At 38.3% G+C, this 15,747-nt stretch overlaps 1 protein-coding gene across 19 annotated transcripts in view; it reads right to left on the bottom strand.

Moving 5' to 3' along the window:
• The window catches only part of LOC102689632 (dedicator of cytokinesis protein 9), a 157,089-nt gene that overhangs the window by 47,324 nt on the left and 94,018 nt on the right, over nt 1-15,747 (bottom strand). For all 19 annotated transcript variants that reach the window (XM_069179239.1, XM_015363482.2, XM_069179249.1 and 16 more), the window contains exons 6-14: nt 13,392-13,487; nt 12,426-12,560; nt 7,560-7,734; nt 6,066-6,118; nt 5,265-5,339; nt 4,178-4,318; nt 2,194-2,406; nt 1,484-1,606; nt 1,044-1,126 (exon numbers count right to left, since the gene is read on the bottom strand). In XM_069179239.1, coding sequence (XP_069035340.1) covers nt 1,044-1,126; nt 1,484-1,606; nt 2,194-2,406; nt 4,178-4,318; nt 5,265-5,339; nt 6,066-6,118; nt 7,560-7,734; nt 12,426-12,560; nt 13,392-13,487 — 1,094 coding nt within the window. The remainder of the gene's footprint in view (nt 1-1,043; nt 1,127-1,483; nt 1,607-2,193; nt 2,407-4,177; nt 4,319-5,264; nt 5,340-6,065; nt 6,119-7,559; nt 7,735-12,425; nt 12,561-13,391; nt 13,488-15,747) is intronic.

The raw sequence follows: 15,747 nt of genomic DNA, 5'->3' as shown, positions 1-15,747 counted from the left end.
CTTTCTGGGTATTTCAGTCTCTAAAGCCCTCTTTAAAATGCAGCCCTGTGGAAGGCCAAGCTGCATTCAGGAGCATTTCCAGCTTTTCAAACATCAAACTAACAAGATTCATTTTATAATCTAAAGAAAACCTGCATCTCAGATTCCTGCTCTCTGATGTAATATAACCAGGAAACCCCGGTAAAGTTGGACTGGATAGTTTTCCCCACAGTGCCTCTGTGGCCCTGAAATACACACAAGCCTTACATCAATCTCATCACTCATTTCTGAATTTAATCTGCCAGTTGCACCTAAGTTTGTGTTTGCTTGGTTTTGTGCTGGTTGTTGCTCATTTGAATATTAGGCCTGTGCTCTGGAAACCCAGCAGCTCCATATCTCTTAAATGAAGTGCCATAAGACACTAATGAGGACTTCTACAAGATCTGGATTATTTTGCTCTTTAAAAACTTATGATCTGGGCCAATGCAGTATATTGCATCTTCACTGCATGATGTAGACAGGTAATGCTTGCAACAGTAATGACACTCCTATAAATACAATTGTGTTACATGGCAATTTTCAAGTCAAAGATCCAAGGCCAACTTGAATCAAATTAGTCAGGATAGTCACATCACTCAAAGCTGTTTATATGTCAGAAGGCTTGTTACCAATATAAGGTTACCTGTATGAGCATTATTCTAATGAATCACAACAGAGTATTTCAATCAGAAATAATGACAAAGGAAACATTTCTGAGCCTTGATATTTAAGCTCACAATGTAGTTTTTTTGGCTAATCTTTAACCTTGGGATTACTTTTGCTAAGGCTTTTGAGAATCATCCTGCTGAGCTTGTTTGACAACGGCTGTCCTGTTCCCGCTTTATGTCCAGTCACCTTGGTAAAAAATCAATTTTAACCTCAAAGAGATTTCTAAAAAGAATCAAATCCAATTAAAACAGCCCTGTCCCTGAGAAATTCCAGGGTCACGGTTCTGCTTTCTCAAAAGCCCTCTCCTCACAGATGTCTACTGACAGCGATTACAAACTTGCATGAATATTCCTTACCTAGCTGCCCAAGCAAATGGCATCCTGTACTGTCCCAGTCTGCTGCAAGCTACTTTGGCATTTTTAAGAACCTTCTGAGCAGCCTGACAGAAAAGAACACAAGCACTGAGTGGATCCAGAGTTGTGAAGGACATTCAAATTTGAAAGTTGAGCATATCATCAAATTATCTTTTCCATAACTGATCCTTCATTGGGACCTCCTAAAACTGAATCAAATCCACATTTTGAATTGGAATAAATCACAGTAATGCGTATCTCCTGAAGTGGGAATTGGTCAAAGACATAAGAATTTTAATAACAATAAAACATTTAAGAATCATGCATTCAATAAAATAAAATTTCTTTGTGTATCCCATGGATAAGGAACAGATGCTTTTATTTGTCCACTTAACATAATGGGTTACAGCACGTTTCAAAATTTGCTGTGCACAGTCAAGTACCTTAGCTGAGTCAGAGCTCTTCATGTACGGCTCGGCACAATGCGTGATGCCTCCTTGAAGTACTTTCTCTATTCGAGCCACAAGGAATATATCAGGATGAGGGCATGTCACTGAGAATATTCCCTACAGACGCAAAACACAACACAAAAAACATTCAGCCACAAAAAGACCCGTTTCTTTCATTTTTTTTTGCTCCCAGTGGATTCAGAAAGAAAAGCCGAAATGACCCTACTAAATAGCAAGTGCCACTAAATAGCAAGAAAAAGAAAATCAACTTGCACATATCCATTCCTGGTCTTATACTGTACATTCATTCAAAGATCTGGAAACACAGAACACAAGCACTCCTTTCTGCTGGGATGCGCCAAGAAGCAGGCTGGACGGCTGCAAATTGCTTTCATTTCCGCAGATCAGACAGTAAAAAGGAATGCTTTTAATGATGAAGAAACTAGATTATTTAGAGCAGGGAAATCAAAGCCAACTGTACATCACGTTATATCGGCTTTCTACAAAGCACCAAGCCCGTGCTTCAGGCTTGCATATTAACATGAAAAGGTCCAGAATGGCAGCAGGCCAAGCAGTTAAAGGCTTCTATCTGTTAATTGCAAGATGATAGGCGACTTCCTGTGGAAGCCATCAATGATGTTTGAATTAAATGATGAACAGGCAGCACACAATAGGAGACAGTACCAGACTGTACGTTACCTCACCTGTTTGGGGTACTGTAGCATGCTCTCTGCGAGCCCATTAAACATTCTTTGAGGTCCCAAAACTGCCTCCCCTCCCCCATTCATGTACTGTGAACTTGGATTGGATAGCATGTGTCTCACAGAAGGATGGTTCAGATCCACATGGAAGTCTGCAGAGATCTTCCGACTGTTTTGGACATCAAAAAGTGACAGGGTGACAAAGAAGGGTTCCACCTGAGGAGCAAAAAAACAGAAAAGAATCGCTTAGAGAACAAAAAAGCTCACAATCAAATACCTGCCACCAGCAATTACAAACACGATGCTTCCGTTTTACTAAAACATGAAGAAAATGGACACCGGCTATCGTCAGGCAATCGTCTGACAGGGGCAAAGAAAACAAAATGAAAAGAAGTTCTGCAGGGCTATCTCATGAATTATTCCAGTGTTCCAGGTTAACTGGAGGCTACATTGGAGTTGTAGGTTTAGTATTAGAATTATTGTGATCAGCTATTTCACCATGCAACTCAAAACTGCCAACTCACTGAAGATAACCAGCTGTGGGACTGGCCAGTACCTAGATGGGAGATCTCCTGGAAAAGCTAAGGTTGCTATTGGAAGAGGTGTTAGTGAGATCACTAACCCTGCAGTCTGTGTAGTTCCTTAAAGCCCCTGTATAGTGATGGGGACTCAATACTGCAAAAAAGGTGCCATCCTTCAGATGAGACCTAAAACCTAGGTCCTGATTCTCTGTGGTCATTAAAAATCCTACAGTGCTTTTCAAAAAGAGTGGGGGTGTTATCCTGGTGTCCTGGCAAAATTATCCCCTGGCCTTTTTAAATCACTGCCTCCTAATAATCTCAGTTGATCAACTGGCTTCATCACTCTGCTTTCATCCCCACTGACAGCTGATGTACATGTATGATGAGTCCTGCGCATTGAAGAGTCACCATTACCTGCAAAGGGTTTTGAGTGGAGTGTCTCGAAAAGTGCGCTGTCGAAAAGTCTTATGTCTTTGACCAATTCCCACTTCAGGAGATACGCATTACTGTGATTTATTCCAATTCAAAATGTGGATTTGATTCAGTTTTAGGAGGTCCCAATGAAGGATCAGTTATGGAAAAGATAATTTGATGATATGCAGAGGAATCTGAACAAGCTGAGAAAACTGTTGGACAGCACACAAAAACATCTTACATATGTAATTTCTATTAAATTATTCCATTTCAACCGTAAAAGTTATAAAAACAGCATCAGAAAAAATCTTTCTCATATTATTCAGGGATGTGACACACTGGCAACGAAAGCCTGATGCATCAATACATTAATCAACTGCAAGACCATAGTTTTGAGACGTCATTATTTTTCAGGCATTACAATATCACAATATTAATATTTGCCTTAGAAAAAAAATGTTCAGCACTTGTAAAAAATCCCATTATCATGAGCATACACACCTAGCATGGATTTCTTCTAGACATTTCCATTTTATTATGACATTTTTATGCCATCCTAACATTTCAGCTGATAATAGGGGGACATATGATTTCAAATGATACTAGAGTATCTTAGCAGCAACATGAAACAAACCTCACAACAATTACTGTGATACTGTATGAGCTACTGTTGCTATGGCAATGTGAATCCTTCTCCATACAATATGAGTGTAATATTCTGACCAGAAATGGAGCCTCACAAGTGTATCATCAAGCACAAGTTCACCACCACGAGTTGACCTCAGAAAAGTTATAAATGAGAGGAACCAATATATCCCATGTAGTCCATTCGACACTTAGAAGTTAATCGATTAAGAATCTTATCCCGCCATTTCTTGAAAGAAACCAAAAGAGAAAAACAGACATTGCTCTGCTCAGAGCTACCTGTTATAATTTAAAAGTTGGAAAAAAAAAACCATGACACTCATCTGTCCCCAGACATATTCAAGAAAATAAACAGGAGATTAATATGACCATTTATGCCCTAGCAAATCAGCAACACTCCAACCTACATTTGTCGTTGGTCCCTCTTCATTTTCGGCAACACAACTTTGAAGGTTAAAGGACAGGTCATTGCAGTTCACCAAAATCCGCTTTCCAAATTTCTCTTCAAATGGCTTTGTGTCTGGTTCAATTCCTGAGAAGTCAAGTTTCTGAAAATAAAGTATAAAATAAAGAAGGTACTTTTAAGAAGATAGCTTTTAAAGCTTTATGACATGATGGACCATACTAAAATCTATGGATCAATAAACACATTTATCAAAATTGAAACTATCGTACAAATGGTGGATTCTCACTTAAGAGTATTTTAAAGGTTATAAATAAAAGGAGACAATTTTTTCCATTTAGCTAGATAGGTTGTTAATAATTAACTTGTTCAAGGGTCAACTTACCATTTCTTGAAAGAAGGCAGCCCTTGGTGCAAATAAGCTTCCCAAATTTCTGCCACACCATGTTTTATACGTTGATTGAGATGGTGAGGTAGAGACCAAGTGAATACACATTTTATCAGAAGACTCAGCAGAAAAGATAGAATATACCCCAGCATGATACCATAATTTACTACAGAAAAGACGATGATGATATCTTGTCAAAGAACCTCTTGAATTATATTGTATTTTGAAATTGATGAGACACAAATTTCAGTCTTATCCCATTACCCGTTCTTTTATTAATCAACCCTGTTTTTCAAACACTCACTTCCTACAGTATGTATCTACTGCATGCAAGCTACCACTGTAAAATCAGTGGATAGACAAAGGGAGTAAATGGCTACTAGGAAATGCAAAGCTTTTACTTCTGACAATCGGAATGTAGACCTACATCTCTGACAGGAAAATATAGGCCACAGAACTCTTTTCAAAGAAAACTCACTTAAACTCACCTACAAAGACAAGTGGGGGTTCTAACAGCTGAATAATAATGGAACAAAATAATATCCGTTAACTAAAGAGAAATAAAGTTGACTGGTTAATTAATCTAAACTCTCCAACAGCAAGACAAAATGTTTTCTCTTGAACCTCATCAAACTACGTGCAAAACACTGCCAATGCACTGTATTTCGAGAGGGAAGTAGTGCTAATTGTTTCACACACTGACCTGTGTGTCAGGATCCAAGGTAAACAGCTTCAGCCTGGTTTCACTTCGAGTTTTAGACTCAATATCTCTACCACTCTGAATAAAAAGAAACAAAATGGTAAAACTCAAATGTAGTCAGCTAGTGACAAGACCAAGATTTAAATCAGCAATGCTCAGGTCAAAGAGCTTAATTTGTGGTCTCCCAACTATGCTGAGGTTTGAAAACAGATCATGTCAGTTCATGACATAAATGCAAGGTCTAATTACCCTTCATTCAAATGCCTATGAAACTTAAAACTGAAAAACATTAGCACAAGAAAAATGTATACTTAAATGTAACCTTTACTTTAAAGATACAGTACCTGAAAATATTTCATATACACTGTGCTTTGCTCTACTTGGGGCACAATTATTGTTTCAGAAACATTCTTAAGATTCAGAAAGTGAATTACAATAGATGCCTCAATTTTGGAAAAAATCTCAAGGAAAAAACATGGTTTGTATTTATACAAGCCATCACTTATTTAGAACGTCGCAGAGAACTTGCAGAACTTGAGAACTTGCAGAAACAACCTCTAAATCGTCAAGCTTAATACGCATAATTGCATTTAGTCCAAATTTATTAAATGCAATGGTTTGACACTGATCTGTGAACCAATTTGAAATGAAAAGTCAAAATACACCTTTAAACCATCTTTCAGTTACGGCTTTGTAATTTTGTAAAAAAATCTGTTCACAGATGGCATTTGTTTCTAGGCTTCAACATTCTAAATAAGCTCTGCAGAATGTTCAATTCACTCTGGACATGACTGCAAAACATACCTGAAAGCTATCCAAACTCGCTGATGAGCTGTCTGCTTTTCCTTGGTCATCATCTGAAAACAAAGTAATGCTAATTACAAATCTGAAAATTTAAATACTCAATCCTATATCCTAAAAATACCATTGGTTGGTGTATTCTGCTTACATACACCCAAAGACTGCTTTATGCTAAAATAGGTCTAAACCTACTGTATATAAGACCCTGGAAATAAAAGTGTAATTCTGTTCCTGAATTTTTGTCAAGTGTAAAGGTACAATCTTGCATAGAAATGTAGAAACTGACTGATCACCTGATTTTGTTTTTGGAATACAGTCATCATTTGGAACACCTCTGATAGCATTAAGTCAACAGAAAGATTTACAGCTGGAAAAACAACAGATACTGATGTTTAACTCTGTTATATTTTAAGATCTAGAGTAATCTAGATCTTAAAATATCAAATGAGTTAATTCCCTAATACAGGCATAATGGAAAAATCATGGTAGTATCCTTACACTGGGTTAAATAAGAGAATGTTATAGACCCACAGATAGTCATGCCACAATAACTAAAAATTCACCTGTCCAGCCTTTCACTTGACAAAAAAAATGTCTTGACTAGCACAGAAATCTTCTTTAGACAGCAACTTGATTCATTGTACAAACAGAATGTGTAATAAAACAGTGATCTGTAATGAGTCAAAAGATAAAGGTTTGCTTTATTAAATCAAGGTCACAGATGTGTGGAAACTATTCAGCTGTAATTAACAGCACTTTTGTAGCACATTGGAAGTTTCCTATTTTCCCCTATGCTAATTCACCCATCATATAAGATTCACTTTATGAGATTCAGAAGACTTTTTGTCTTCTAGAAGGATCTTTTTAAAAAGAAAAACTTGTTGCATCTGTACAAAACCCACATAAAACCCAACTGATGAAGTGCCCAGGCATAAAAAAGACTAAATGCAATGTCTTAAGTATGCAATGCTTAAGGGCAACAAAAGCTGTCCAAAGCTACAGCTGCATGCAAAGTGCAGACTGCTTCACATTTCCCTGAAGCCTATGCCACATAGACATGATCCTGCATTGTTCCACAGAAATACTGACAAGCTAGAAAGCAAAGCCGTACAGTATGATACATTTACATCAGGATCATCTATTACTCCATCTTCATAAACAATTTATAAACAACGAAAGAGACTCCAAGGACAACAACTCGAGATTGGTTTTCATAACCATTTTTCATGAAGGGACTAAACTGATTTTTTTCTCAAATTATCTGGATAAATTATGTGGGATTGAAAATGCAATGGTGTTCATTATGAGAAAAAGCTATATGTTTCCGTTTCTTTGCCAGGCTGTTAAGAGTGAAAACAGAATGAAATTAAACTGTCCAAACTGTTCTTTTTTTTAAAACCAATGTATACTGTACATCGTGCCCTTTCAGCAGGGGTGGTAAAACTCCCCTTACCAAATAAGCACCCAAGGTCAATTCTAATGACAATCAGAGCCCACCTTCGTGCGTCTCCCCATTCCTCTTCTCCTGCATGGCGAGTTCAAAGCTGCTGTGTAAGATTTTGTTCAAGGTGCTGATCCACTCCTCCATCTCCACTTCACTGTCAGCTGCCAGCAGGTATGTACTCTTGTCCTGCATCTTCAGCTCGAAGGCAAAGCGCCGTACTTTGTTGTTCTGAAATGAAAGATAGCCATTGAAGGCTGGCATCTAAAGCTTAAGAAACGGAAAGGGTTTTAGCAAACATTTAGATGGTGGGCTGCTGACAGTTTTATTTGCCACAATAATTCCAAGCAGTGTAAAGACGTGTAGTAGCATTACACTACAGCTGTAACAAATCTGTAGGTGCAGTGCTATACAGTACATATTTTAGGCTTCAGAAACAAAGAAAGAAATGAAAGCATTTTTTAGTTATTTATGTTAAAGACCATACAAGGTACAAGGGAATAAAACAGGGTGGCCAATCTAAAGTCTAATCAACAATGTTCCACTTAAAATCCAGATATTTAAAATCCCAAACTACATTTTTATTGTTTTAAGTCCACTTGGGCAATCTAGGATTGCGTTGGTGGTTCACTCTTTTGATTTTTCAAAATGCTGACACAACAATGAGTACACAGCACACAAAAGCAGTGATACTACAGTGCAGTGAAGCAGTGAAGTGCATAACATGAAGTGGAAGGTAAGGAAGGAAAAACTGGACAATAATATTTTAAATGTCCTTTTTAAATCACATAAAAGGTAGGGGACTGTTCTTTCTGTGCTCCTATAATCTCTTTACAGATGGAACAATAAACCGGAAAGACACATTGTTGTATGTAACAGAGAAGGAAACAACATGCTGGGAATGGATTGCCATAATTCCATGTGAGGGACAAAGATCTTTCAACCGCCAGGATAAAAACTGGGCACGTTTAAAGGGAATAGCTGAATCAGCTGCTTAAGCCTTAAGGCTGCTTCACAGGCTGCACAAAAAAGACTGACATCTGCCACACAATTGGAATACCCCAAAATTGTCATTGCCTATTATTCTGCAGTGCAGCTGTGAATCCAATCCACAGTGAATTACTGTAACAGCAAATGTAGAAAGAGTTAATAATATTATTATTATTGCTTACACTCCACTCAAAGCGCTTAACAGGTAATGGGGACTCCCCTCCATCTCCATCAGCTATCAGTGGGGAGCAGAGCAGAGTAATGTAGCCAATTCATAGAGGGGGATTATTAGGAGGCCATGATTGGTAAGGGCCAATGGGAAATTTGGCCAGGACACCGGGGTTACACCCCTACTCTTTACGAGAAGCGCCCTGGGATTTTTAATGACCACAGAGAGTCAGGACCTCAGTTTTACGTCTCATCCGAAGGACGGCGCCTGTTTACAGTAAAGTGTCCCCATCACTATACTGGGGCATTAGGACCCCCACAGACCGCAGGGTGAGCGCCCCCTCCTGGCCCCACTAACACCTCTTCCAGCAGCAACCTTAGTTTTTCCGAGGAGGTCTCTCATCCATGTACTGACCAGGCTCACGCCTGCTTAGCTTCAGTGGGTTGCCAGTTGTGAGTTGCAGGGTGATATGGCTGCTAATATCCAAGTCAAAGCATTTTTTCCAACAACCCATTCTTCGGATTTTAAGAGTTGACACATCCAAAGCGACCACATTCCCAGACAACTTAATTCTATCCTCCCAGAATGATGGAATGATGAATGTTAATACTGTAAGTAATTGAATAAGAATTGCCAGAAAAGCTTTGCCAATGTCATCTGTTTAATACATAAGAGAAAATAGATTTTTAAATCAAAAATGTTTCTGATCATAATCTGTTTCTAAAAGCTTCTAATAAAATAATGAGACATATTTTACTGTACCACAAATGTTAAAGACACAAGTTAAAGAAGTATATTTAGAATCAAGAAACATACTGAGTATGATTCAAAGGAAACAGCAGATACCCCAGGGGCTTCATTTTGCAATGGCTATCGAAAGTAAATGGACATCAGCACCAAAAATATTGGGAGAAACAACTGCTAATCAGTGCTGTCAATCCTTTCTTGATGTAGGTCCAACAGTGCCATGCTTAATAAGCATGCTCCTATGCCCTAATACAAAGCATGAAAATACATCACCCACCCGTTTACCAGCATACAAATAAAAAAAAACTTTACATGTGGCAAACTAGATCCAAGCCATAACATGTAAGCTACTGAAATGTTTGAGGCTATTTGTTGATTTCACTGTTATCAGACATTACAGATCAATTAATTATTCTGTTTTTGCAATATTTATTTGCCTTCATTAATTCCCAGTTGATGTTAAACCTGACTCTGCAACAAAATATGTTGACCTTACCTTTCACAGACCAGTTCTAGAAAAAAAAACAATCTATAGAATATTGCATGAAAAAAATACACAGTACTGGCTCAGAGATGGAAGGCATGGAAAGTGAGAGTAAGAGACCAGGAAAACTTAAAATGAAAAACAATTTTCTAACAGAGATGATAGCAAAACAAAGGGTCTCCTAGAAAACCAAATCTCAAATCGTAAGGAAAAAATATATATTTTTTTGAACTGCAGGCCAGGAGCTGGCTAGAAGTCCATCACTAATCAAGTACAATTGAGGGGCTTTCAAACAATATCATAAACAGCAAGGGGTTATGTGTGTTATGGTAGGTTCATTATGTTATGGAGACTCTTCTGCCAAGGATTGTGTAATTAGTTTGAAGCAATTTTTTATACAAGCCAACTCTTGGGATTTGTAATTGCATTTGCTTTCATTTTTTAAACTACAGTACAACAGTACAGTGCAAAAGGAGCAAAGAAACACAAGCAGCAACAGGAGAGAGAAAAGTCATGGAAAGGCATAACATGTGCAACATGACTATTGCCACGAAAGCTAAGACTGAAGAATAGCGATATTCACAATATGTACAAATGGTATGATAGGACAATGTTACTCTGGATAATTTCCTGTTCATGTCAGATGGTATTATATCTACAAAATGTGGAGTACCCCAGGGATCTGTACTTAGACCACTGCACTTCCTAATTTACATCAACATCTGATAGATTCTGGTATAGTGAACTAGTAAAATTGGCAAACACTGCAGAAGCAGTGGCTAATGAATTCAAAAACATTTAGATAAAATTCAAACCATCTAGAACGTACTGTCAAATGCACTGGTAGACAAGTGCAATGTTTTGCATGGAGGTAGCAAAACAGACTGTAAATTTGAAATAACAAACACTGAGCTAGGAGAGGCTATTTATGAAAATGACTTATGTGTTTATGTTGAAATAATTTAAACTACTAGACAATGAGTTAGCAATTAAATAGTGTCAGGATATACACAGTAGTTAAAAGTGCAGAACCAAAAATTAAAGACCATAATACACAAATAAGGCCCCCTTTGGAATATGTATAGTTTTGGTCACCACATAGGTAAGATGTTGCTGCAGTCCAGAGAAGAGCAACCTTACTGCGCTTTAGGAAATGAACTACACTGACAGGCTGGAGAAACTAAAAACATTTCTGGTTGTGAAAAAGAGAATGTTGTGAGAAGTCCTGATGCAATTATTCCAAGTCCTCAATGTGGAAATGCATTTAAATCTTAGAACAGGAAGCACTTTGTCTAAAATGTTGTGGAGGAATGGTAAAACTACCCAGGTAGGATATTAAAGCCATACTTCAGCATATCTTAAAAACAGATGGATGAGATGTGTGGATCAATTAGCAACCAACTACCAGAATGCCCTCTTCTCATTTTTATGTTAAGTTCTTAAATGTAACCAGTCCATGATGCTTGAACATAAGTGGAGAGCACTAAGAATGAACTGACTGTTTATTCATTAGTTCAGGATTTGGTACTTGCAACTATGAAATGAGACTTAAGATTGAAAACAAGTTCCACAATCATAACATTTAAAGTTTAGGATTGGAATTAACAAACAAGGCCTTTCACCATGACCATTTTAAAGTATTATAAGCAGTGATCAGTGAATCACTCAGGTCACTCTTTTGAAAAAAAGCAACAGGCTAAGCAAGCAGAATTCTGGAACAGACAACTGAGGACAGGAGACCACAATCTTCACAACCAAAGCCTTTGTTCCCTTCACACACATATTCAAGCCAACCTTGTGTTATCTTTAAGACGTTACTTCAACAGGACAAAACTTGGCCAGGAAGGAGGCTGCACCCCCTTTAATCAAAGGGTTTGTTTCTTCTGCAGCACAGGCTTATTATTCTTACACTGATACTGTATGCTCACAGCAAGTGCTTGAAGAATGCAGCACCGTTCGAAAGGTCAGAAACAGCACATCTGCTTCACTGTGCTCATTAAGCATCAAGCCCAGACTCCCACAGTCAGCGAGTCAGGGATGAAAGGCAGATTGTGCTGTACTCAGGGAGTGATCTTATACTTTTCATACAATACAAGCCATTGTTAATTTGTGAAACTTTAGATAGATACAGTAAATGGCATTGATTCACTTTCGGTCATCCCCTGTCTGTGTCCGTTTGTTACTCAGGCTGTCTTGTTTAGGTGACTTTCACGTTACTCACACGTATTGAGAAAGAGTTTTACACAAAACCTGCTCATCAGTACAGTACGGAATCCAAATGCTTCGTGGCTGAAGACTTGCATTTACTTCTGTGATATAGTCTCATAGTTTACTGACTTTAGAAAATTCAATGATTCAAGTCATGTTTTTTGCATTGTATAAATGGTCTAAGGACAGTTTTCACTCAGGCTGTCATTAAAATTGTCACCCCCTTTACTTACATTAATCTTTAAATATTTTTGTTTCCCTCTTGGTGTTCAAATACGTTTTCATCTAAATAACCACTGTTCATGCCACAGGACGCAAGATTACCTGAACAACACCCATGCAGGAGTCCAAGAATATTGATCCTTTGGGCTCTCTGGCGAGTTTCTCATCCTTGTAGAAGTTCAGGTTGTAAGATCCATCTCCAAGTTGAGTTAGGTGAAAATATCTTCTTTTGAATGACTGAGAAGCAAAAAAAGTGGAAATTAAAAAATCAATGTTAAGGGTGAGCTAAGGATGAACAAAAAACAGAATGGAATGTCAGGATTGAGACTAAACTACAGGAGACAACTTTGTGATTTAAAATTTGGCATTGCACAAAAGTCAGATGTAAATTGTGCACTGAGCATCAAGAGTTTATTTAAAGGCTCTAAATGTTTTCTCCTATTGTACCAACTTTTGACTTAACTATACAGCTTACTTAGGCTAAGAAACAAAACTTGCAATTTTGTTCACATTGATCAGAGTCTTCAAAAAAAACAATTAAGGTAAACAAAGAGACCAAGATGGAGTGTTGAAGATGAAAATAAACATTTACAAGATCCGATCTGACTGGCTCACTGCGTGATTAACATAATTTGCTCACACCGATACAAAAAGGCCACTCTTTGTACTACAAAGTGCAAATCTATCAGTTAGTTAACTTAAAACAAAGTGGCTTACATCTCAATAGAAGGTCAACGTAGAATTGTGTTTCTGCATGAAGTAGAGACAACACTCACTTGTTTATAGAACTATGACACCACAGACGTTTGTAGTTCCCTGACAGTTACTTGAACATACTGTATGGCAAACAAAAGAGTAAATAACAGTAACGAAGGCCAGTTGACTGAGCAAAAGAAATCATTTCTCTTTGCACCAGCTGCTTAACAGGATAACCCCAATGCATGTGAAGACTAACAAACATGGTCTTGGCATACCACACAGGAACACAGCCAGGCCCAGCTGTGAAACACACCGCATCCAGCACGGACGCGCTGGCTCACTTTTATCCGAGATCACTGGCTCACTTACCCTCATGGTCACGCTGATTGCGCTGTTCATATTGCCTTTGTAAAGCCATCCATGTTTTGTTACCCCTCCCTTCTGGGAGCCGAGGGAGGCTGTGTCCTGAAAAACAGAGCCTTGGTAATCAGTCCCTACACGCATACTCTCCCGCGCGCGAGCGCACATACTGGACACACACAAGTGCTTGGCTCAGTTTCAGGCAGAATCTCGCCGCCACAGCCAGTCCGGCTCTTTCCAGGCTGCAGATGCTGTGGAGATGCTAAGGAAAAGACACATCTCAAAGCTGATTAAGCTGAAGGAAATCCACAGGGCAGAGAGAATATCCTGAAAGCAACACGACTGCAACCCTTAACAGAAGGACAGCAAAGATCATCAAACCCGGGACAACAAACTAAAAAGAACAGCTACTCAAACTAAGACCCATCACACTGAAAATCGAATGTTGGATTCCTAGTTGCCACTATAAACACACACAGGATTTTGAAAAATAAATTAATAAAAAAAAAATCCACGTTTGCTGCATTCTATGCAGAGCTTTAACCCTTCTTAATTAAAACCATTAAAAAACTTTTACATATAGTGTAGGGCCTATACTGTAAGAGGACTGCTGGGGAAATGGGGAACCATTGTTCAATTTCCATTATTCTGCTTTCCATTAGATTCAAAATATAAAACGTTATTTATAAAAACCGCCAAAAATTTGCAGAAGTGAGAATTTTGAGGAAGAAGAATCAGACAAAGCAGCAGCTGTACTGTAAGTTGCAAATCTCCCACACTTGCGGATTTGGGAAGGTCAAATGTGTTTCAAGTCTCTGGGGATGTCACTTATTTTCAAAACTTCAGTAACTTTTAAGACTTGTTTCAACTTGTTGCACCACACTGTCGGTATAATTTAACACCTTTCTATACACTGATCTTAATCAATATAATTGATTATCATTTTCATCTTTACACTGCATTTTCATTTTTTTTGTGTGCTACAAATAGTATTTCCAATGTCTTCTACTGGCAGAAAAGGAAATACTTTTAACATTTCGTATAACAGTCTGTGGAAGCCTGGATTTCTTCAAGATCTGGTTGAGCTCATTGTGTATCAAGGTTTCCCCCTGTATTTTTGGCTCTCTCTGGATTATAACGCACTACAGATGGTTGCTAAGCAACCCCAAGACCAGCAGTCACCCTCAACTTCAGTTTTATTTTTTATATACAGTAATTTATCTTAAGTACAGGACTCCTTCGAATGTTTTTAGCAGTTTAGGTGGAGATTACAGGTCTTGTGTTGCCTTTTACTGCCAATTTAGTGGCTATCTACAGTACAAAGAGAAAAAAATATTTTAATAGAATGTGAAGTAGTCTTAATCGCATAAGAACAGACCTGAGTAAATAAGGTTGTATCTATTTCACACAATATTATAATTGCTGAAAATGATATTCCTTGGGCATGCTCATCTGTGTACGACAATTAGTTTGAAGTTTTTCCCTGTAGAAACAGTTTGACTGGTGGTCTGGACTGGAGGAGAGTAATTTGCCTTCAATGTCAGCTCTTGGCAGTCAAATCATAGTCAGTTTACAACATGAATATTTGGGTGGTCTGTATTTGGCTGCCAGTACAAATCTAATCAAAATAAAATAATCAAGGAAAAAGACAGAAGGTGTTACATTCAAGGGTGTGGTATTTACCCACAAAAGGGCCAAGAAGTTTCTCATGAACCCTGCGGAGAAAATATGCTCTCCCCGCACATGAACCTGAAATAAATTATTTTCACCCTCGCAGCATTAGAAGAATGCTTGTGCTGGCAAGGGTTTTGGAGAACTTAAGCCTGTTCTGATAGCGCAGAGCAGAAGGTGGTATTGACAGAGCACTTCCCCCCCAACCAGTTCCACACAGGGCTTGGAGCAATTATGGAACAAATTAGAACAGCCAATCGAACCCAGACTGCATATGTTTTGGCAGCACACCATAAAAACCCACACAAACACAAGAAGGCAAACCCAACGTAGATAGACTTCCAATGTTGGAACTGAACCCTGAACACGATAGATGGGGCAGGGAAAACTTCACCGTGCCATCCAATTATTTTTCATGTGCACATACATGTCCATGTACTACTAAGTGATATGCTGGTGTGCCATCAAAGTTATTTTTTGAAGAATAAAATGGATAGGGAACACAATGTTTCTCTGTCTTTGTGCCACACTAGTACAGTGAAATACAATACTGCATCTCCTGTGTCATTCTTCCCCCAGGGCTAGCAGTTCTCAGCAGGTGATCCTGAAAAATCAAATGTGGTCTCTTGGATAGGCTCTCCAAACTAAATACAGTCTAAATTACACAGCTAATAGACTGCATCTTTACAAGGCA

This window comes from Lepisosteus oculatus, chromosome 15, assembly GCF_040954835.1.
Source record: "Lepisosteus oculatus isolate fLepOcu1 chromosome 15, fLepOcu1.hap2, whole genome shotgun sequence".
In the NCBI taxonomy this organism is placed as follows: domain Eukaryota; kingdom Metazoa; phylum Chordata; class Actinopteri; order Semionotiformes; family Lepisosteidae; genus Lepisosteus; species Lepisosteus oculatus.
Note: the sequence above shows the minus strand (reverse complement) of the source record. Positions and strands in the feature narration are given on the sequence as shown.